Below are 7237 nucleotides of genomic sequence, written 5' to 3' on the forward strand. Positions count from 1 at the left end.
TTCGGCACAGACCATAATTTTTCTGAATAATTTTTTCCGTATAAAATTTTTAATCAACCCCCCCCCCCCGTCAAAGGTGTCCCTCTTTCCCAATCTGAAAACCTGGTCACCTTAACCATTAAAAACCAGTTAAAACTAATTAAAAACTATATTATTTTATTATTCACACACACAATATCAGGATCCTAGCTATGGGCAAGCAGGCACCAATGGTTGCAAACGAAGCTCAACCCCAAGCAAAAATCTAAAATCATTTTCGATAGGAGGCATCTGTCTTCGCGGACGAAATAAAACAAATCCAAATTCTCAAATACGAATGCGCGTTCCGCACAAAACAAAAACAAAAACCTAAACAAGCTGCGTTTTAAGCGCGGTCCCTTTCCGCAGAAACCCATTTTCTTCGCGTTTTCCGAACGGCGCTTTGATTTCACCGCGAAGAATTTAGGCCTTCGCGAGCCACCGTCTGAGTCTTGCCAGTCACATGGTTCCGGATCAGCTGATGGATTCGAGGGTTGCCGGAGAGGTTGCGGTCGGCAAAATGGAAGGGACGCTGGAGACGCATTTGGAAGATACGTAAGTGACGCCAAAGACGGCGTTCCTGCCCGCGGGACGACCGGCAGGTTCTCTCTCTCTCTCTCTATTTTAAAAGAAGGGTAGCCGGCCTGTAGTTGAGGGGGCGGGGGATGTTTTTTCCTCTGGCCGGTTCGACTCTCATCGGTGCCGTCTCCTTTTTCCTTAGTATGAAGAATCCTTCCATTGCGGGAGTGCTCTGCACCGATTCTCAGGGGCTAAATTTGGGCTGTAAGTAGACTCTTTCCGGGGGGGGGTCAGAGGCCGCCTTCTCACCCCTCCAGAAGCTCTGCGCGTATTTCCAACACCGCTTGTCTTCTCCCTGCGCTTCGTCCCTGCGCTTCTCAGTTGTCTTTATTTTGAATTTCGAATAAAGCCTTATACAGCAGTGCCACCCCCTCCCCCGTGTAAACTACTCTTTTAGCTGGTACTCCAACACTATAGGATTGAATTGACCAGGAGATATTATGGGAAGCAGGTGGTCCCTCAAGTAACCAGGCTCTATGCCAGTGTTTCTCAACCTTGGCGACTTGAAGTCCTGTGGAGTTGAAGTCCACAGGACTTCAAGTCGCCAAGGTTGAGAAACACTGCAGTCTAGCCATGTAGGGCGCTATAGGAAACAGTTCCTTAAATTGCATTTGGAAGCCAACCAACCAGTGAGTTTGTGAAGCACCGGGGTGTTAGATGGCTCTAACAGGGGTTAGGTGGTTAGATTAGCTCTCAGGGCTGCATCTTGGACCAGTTAAAACTTCTGTCTAGTCTTCCAAACAACCTGTGCAGAGCATGTCACACTAGTCAAGTTGTGAGATAATTAGAGCATGAGTGGCTGTCTGAAGGCCCTCCCACCCCTATCTAAGAAAGGGCCTTAGTTTTAATTCCAGCAGTTTGTATTTGCAAAACTACTGAGCCAACTGAATTTTAGTCAGCATGTTCTTAGTTTCTGGTTCACTGTTGTTATGCAGATACAGCAATTGAGTGTATTGTATGAAAGTTGCTCCTATCATCTGCATGTGTGCTGTTAAAGCAGCCAGATGTTCACATATGCAAATGATAGGAGTAACATTGGGGTTGGGAAAATGTCTATGGAAATTCCAAGTGTCCAGGTTATGGTTATTCCAAAAGTTCTTTTCAAAAAGCAACTGGACTTTTGTTTTTGTTTTTTCTTGAAGACATTTTGCTTCTCAACCAGGAAGCTTCTTCAGTTCAGGACAGTTCAGAACTGAAGAAGCTTCTTGGATGAGAAGTAAAATGTTTTCAAGGAAGAAACAAAGAAAGTCCTGTTGCCTTTCGAAAAGCACCTGTGGGGTGAGGATGGAGAAACTGCTAGCCCATGGAGATTATTTGTTCTGCAACCTCCTGTCTACCGTGATCAGATTCAAGGACCAGAGAAAGTACTCAGCCAGACTTGGCAAGTCATTTTAAAGTTACTATCTGTGCTACTGTCCATCAATGAACCACAATTATGTAAACCTGTAAGAGCCATGGAGGAAGATGTAGACTCAATTGGCTCATTTGTTAGCAAAGAAAATGAGAAGAGGAGTAGCCTTCCACATTCACTGAGCAAGGGAAAGAGCCCTTTTCATCCTGTGACAAATTGCACTGACTTAATTATTTCTAAAACCAATACTGCTGTACATACTTTGTTCGTTTAAAGAGGGAATGAATGGGAAAACACTGAAACAATAGTAAAGATAGAAATGAGAAGGAAGGCACTTTTTAAAATCTAAGGCAGAGTTCCCCAACCTTTTCAGCTTTGTGGACTGGGGGGGAGGGGGGTGGTTCTGCCAGAGCGACAGGCAAGTGTACACATTTGCCCATTGTTCACGCACATGGGGATGCATGCACACGCTTGCCCACCACTTCTGCAGCCTGGTTCTGAACAGCTCAAAGCCCAGAGGTGGGTCACAGCCTGGAGGTTGGGGATCCCTGTATTAAGGGGTACCATAAAAGGAAGATAAACATGAGGGAAACCTTTTTTCTTCCTAAAGGATAAGAGGAAAGTACTAAGGTGCTTGGAGCTTTCAAAGGAGACCAAACAAGTCTAACCTTCCTCACCTCTGGCTTAGAATTGCCAAAATTAGCAACTTCACATTAAACAACCTTTCCATCCCTCTGCTAGACCCAAAGTCTAGTTAATAATTGTAAAGCTGCAGCAAATAAGTGACATACTAAAAGCCTTGGTGGGTCATATCCAAAAGTCCAATTGTTTCAGGATTTTATTGCCAAAAAGTCAACCAAAATTTCTGAAAATGTTATTTAGCTGTATCAGTCCTTCATTGCACTTTGACTTTGCAACTACCAGTAGTAACTGGATATATTGTCAGAACTCCAGACAATTTCTGCAATTTACAGTTAATTATTTGGGGAGAAAGTTTATTCTTCTTCACAGCTAAATGCAGAACATTTTTCTTTTGAATGATGCACAGTTATCTTCTAGGTCGTGGCACCCTCTCAGATGAGCATGCAGGTGTAATATCTGTTTTGGCCCAGCAAGCAGCAAAATTAACTTCTGATCCAACAGATATTCCTGTTGTATGTCTTGAATCAGACTCTGGGTAAGCATAATTAATACAGTTTTAAAGACCAATATATGATTCTATAAATATTGATGGATCCCAGTCCATTACATGTATGCAGTGTAATTCCCAAAAAGAACATGGGCAGGCATGTTCATTTGATTCTATGGTTTTCCTTAGTTGTGTTTAATGACTTAACAGACCTTATCATTGTCATTTTGAATAAGGATTTCAAAAAACTAAAATTAGAAGTTAAAACTTTTCCCCTTCTTTTGGTTCTGGAAATTTGCATAAAAGTTGCATATATAACACATCTGTTACATGTAGATTTTCCCTTTCAGGGAGAATCCATTTACTATTTTTGCCTCTAAGCTCTGGAGTGCTCTTGGCAATTTTCAACCTAATTTTTGTATTTTTTTAAAAAATGGGTAATTATTTTTGGAAATGGTTTGCAATTGCCTGATTCCTGATTGTTAGGGCTGAGAAAGAGTAACTGACCCGAGGTCACCCAGCTGGCTTTATGCCTAAGGTGGTACTAGAATTCAGTCTCCTGTTTTCTAGCCTAATGCCTTAACTACCACACCAAACTGGCTCTTTTAATAGCAATAGCATTTAGACTTATATGCCGCTTCACAGTGCTTTACAGCCCTCTCTGAGAGGTTCACAGAGTCAGCATATTGCCCCCAACAATCTGGACCCTTGCTTTACCAATCTCGGAAGGATGGAAGGCTGAGTCAACCTTGAGCTTGGTGAGATTTGAACTGCCAAATTGCAGGCAGCCAGCAATCAGAAGTAGCCGCCAAGTATTGAATTCTAACTACTGCGCCACTGCAGCTCTTAATCTTGGATTTGAATCCTTAATTCATTTTTATCATCCCCATGATCTATATGTTTGGGATAAACCTGGGTTTTCCATTGGGTGTGGAGTTCCCATGGAAACATTGAGTCCATTAAATGGCTGGTATAAGTTTGATTGCATTCTTTCATGTTTTATTATTATTATAGTGTTTTTACTGTTTAAATGTATAAGTTGTATTCATTATGTAATTTTTGTTTTGTATATTCTCTCCAAAGTCATATGCAAATGTGATGTGTGGCTATATAAATTCAACAAATAAAATACCAGGTTCAACCCGTTATGTAACTATAGGAATTATAAAATCATCAATAACCCCAATCTGCACTATTTTCATTAATATTTTGTGTTTGCTTTCAATATTAAAAAAAGTTTAACTTATTTATTTATTGTTTGGTGTTGTTTTTTTCCAGCAATATCATGATCCAGAAGCATGATGGCATCATAGTGGCAGTACATAAAATGGCATCTTAATCTTGCACATTCACAGTATTCATTGCTCTTCAAGAAATCACTTTTGTGGAACTGTCTTCTGCCAATTAATACAAATGAGATGTCCAAACTCATGAAGCCAGAACCCAATTGAATCTGTCAACATCCTCACTTCCCTACCTTGGTACAGGGTGTATCTACAGAACTTCCATCGTTTCATCTTTTGAGTAATGAAGCACTTTTTATGTATTGCTGGAGAGACAGCAACTTAACAGATGTCCCCAGTGTTAGAGGAACGCAAACAAATGTTGAGGACAAGTAATGCATTCTATCTTGACTAAAAATTGTGCATCTTCTTTGATGTAGCAGAAGAATCTGTTAAGAAAATCTTGTCTTCTTCCTTGGCCCATTGAAACAAAAAGTCTATTTCATATCAAGCTTGGCTCTTGGTGATTTACATGGCCATTTTTATGTAGCTTTGTTGCCATCAAATGCAAGAGGTTAGCCATTGCCACCTTCTCTGAGATACTTTTCAATTTTTCATCCTAGTCTATAAGTTGGATTTCCTATCTCATTCCAAATACTGATCACGACCAATTCACCACAACTTTCTAGATCACTCAAGGATGCTCAAATATTGCCACCTTGCAAAAAAAAAAAATTGCCTCCTTGCATATTGATAGATTTTTAAAGGAATTCGATAATAACAGCAATGTGGTTTTTGCACTGCTCTTTTCTGAAGAGTAACCTAGAAAACAAATGAGAACAACTTCTCTAACCAGTTATTAACGAATGTCATGATCTTATTGTGGTTGATGAGGCTATCACATTCTTTTATGTGCTGGCTACTCAAAACATACCAACAGGAGCAGTACTAAGCATGGATGTTTCTTGCCCTAAATTTTAAAGTGTAAATTTGCATGCTTATACTTAAAAATAGTTCATCAGAGTTAAGCCCTAGGGACATAATTCAATTAAGGTTACTGCTAAGTAAAATACTTAGCAGCAAGAGATTGAAAGAAATCTGGTGCCCTTCATTTTCTGCCAAAAAAGTAATTATTTTGCATTGTGAGAGTCTACTTAGCCAAAGGGAATATTTAAAAAAAAATGGAAATGGAGATAGAAACTGGTGGCAAAGGATTATACAATCAGAAACAGTAAATACCATGTTTCCACAACATGCTATTTAGAGTACTGAACTGTGATTGACTGAAATCTATTTTATTGGCTAGATTGGCTAGATCCTGAGCCACAAACTAGCCAACACATCTTCATATATTCAACAAATCAGCTACCTGGTAAATACACATCACTGGGATGGATAAGATTTGCACAGAAGAAAGGCTGGAAGTCTTAACAGATTTACTGTTAAAGCTGCAGAATAAAGGTTTTGCTTTCTTTATACTCGGCAGTTCCTAAAGAAAGAAATATGCTACCTAGGTGGATGACCTACAGCTCAAGGTTGAATTGTGGAGTCCTTGTTTTTGAGTTTGGTTATTTGCTTGCAGATATATCAATACCCTATCCAATACTAGGTAACAGCATCAGAGCACCAGTGGCTCCACAGACATCCAGAAGAGTCTGCATTCTCTTGAATATGGGCAGAGCGCTGCAGAATCCAATATAAACAATGTCCCTTCAGACACCTTCCCCAACTATACATTTGGGGGTGGAGACAATTTCCCTTCAGTCTTCCTTCCTTCCTCCATGTATACAGGAGAAAGCTTACAGGGTTTTGCATTAGATTCTGAAATATTTTTATTGTTCCCTTTTTTTCAACTCTTAAATTGTAATGGTAAAATAAAAGTAAAAACATCCAAAATTGTGGGCAAAACAGGAAAGATTTTTTTTTTTAGTATGAGACTGATAGTTTCAATGTTGACACAGTTGACAATATGGATGACTACAGATTTCCCCAGCTCTATTGAATGCTAGTCAGGGATATGATTGGGACACTAGACATTCTTCCATAGAGAAAGAAAACATCTGGATGAGTATTGTGTCCTTTGGACATTTAACTGAATCTGCCTCTTCCTTGCTGCAAAGCACATATAGGCATTGTAGTTAAAGGGTAGTTCATTAGCTTGCAATTAAGTTTCTGTAAAAAGGAAAAAAATAACACAAAACTATGTCTACAATCACTAACCACAGCAGTAAGCCACTGTTTACAACAGGGGTGTCAAACTCACCTTGTCACAGTGTCATGTGGTGTATCAGACTCCCCCCCCCCCTTCGCTAAACAGCCATTGGTGTAGCCAGTGCATGATACATCCAGTCTCCGGGCTGGGAGTTTAACAGCCTTAATTTACAACATAGTACTACTGTCTTGATGTGTGCATTCACACTAAGAAAAAAATATCTAACCAAATCTTGGCTCTGCTGCAGTATAACATCTGCACTATAGAAGAACATCCTGAATCCAAATCACTGAGGATTTTTATGTAATGAAGGAAAGTTAAATTACTAAGTATGTACTAGTGGTTTTGTATCAAGCCATTTCCAAAACTATTTTTTGTCAGCAAGAAAAGTAAAAATTGACAACTTCTCTAGACATGTAATTCCCTTAGCTGAGGAATTCTGGGAGTTGAAATTACCAAATTTGAAAAACACTGGGTTAGTCTTAATTGGCTTTTGGGCTGCGGCTGATAATTACCATCTCTCAGGATATACTGTAGCTTGTGGAAATGGTTTTTGATTATTCAAATGTAAAACTGCAGAGTATTATTGTTTTAAAGTCTACTAAACCATGAAATAAAAGAAAGTGCAATATCTCAGATCTCAGAAGCAAGTAATTTTTCCAGTCTAACCAATTGGCATTCAGTCTGAAACATACTTCTTTTTAAAGCTGAATTAAAAGGGCAGG

At 39.6% G+C, this 7237-nt stretch overlaps 1 protein-coding gene across 1 annotated transcript; it reads left to right on the plus strand.

Moving 5' to 3' along the window:
* Positions 1-429: 429 nt before the first annotated feature.
* Positions 430-7148, plus strand: LAMTOR5 (late endosomal/lysosomal adaptor, MAPK and MTOR activator 5). The gene is made up of 4 exons (XM_014056007.2): positions 430-573; positions 740-801; positions 3008-3125; positions 4356-7148. Exons 1-4 carry the CDS (start codon positions 482-484, stop codon positions 4414-4416), a joined length of 333 nt encoding a protein of 110 aa, XP_013911482.1. The 5' UTR covers positions 430-481; the 3' UTR covers positions 4417-7148.
* The last annotated feature ends 89 nt before the right edge of the window (positions 7149-7237 follow it).

This window comes from Thamnophis sirtalis, unplaced genomic scaffold, assembly GCF_051295495.1.
Source record: "Thamnophis sirtalis isolate CommonGarterSnake01/CBP01778 unplaced genomic scaffold, rThaSir2_p1.2 scaffold_7, whole genome shotgun sequence".
NCBI lineage: Eukaryota > Metazoa > Chordata > Lepidosauria > Squamata > Natricidae > Thamnophis > Thamnophis sirtalis.

Bases quoted from the DNA above. Each gene is read 5' to 3' on its own strand.
- LAMTOR5 (XM_014056007.2), top strand. From the start codon at position 482: ATGGTTCCGGATCAGCTGATGGATTCGAGGGTTGCCGGAGAGGTTGCG. The intron at 802-3,007 runs GTAAGTAGACTC...GTTATCTTCTAG, and splicing joins TCAGGGGCTAAATTTGGGCT to GTCGTGGCACCCTCTCAGAT. The intron at 3,126-4,355 runs GTAAGCATAATT...GTTTTTTTCCAG, and splicing joins TGTCTTGAATCAGACTCTGG to CAATATCATGATCCAGAAGC.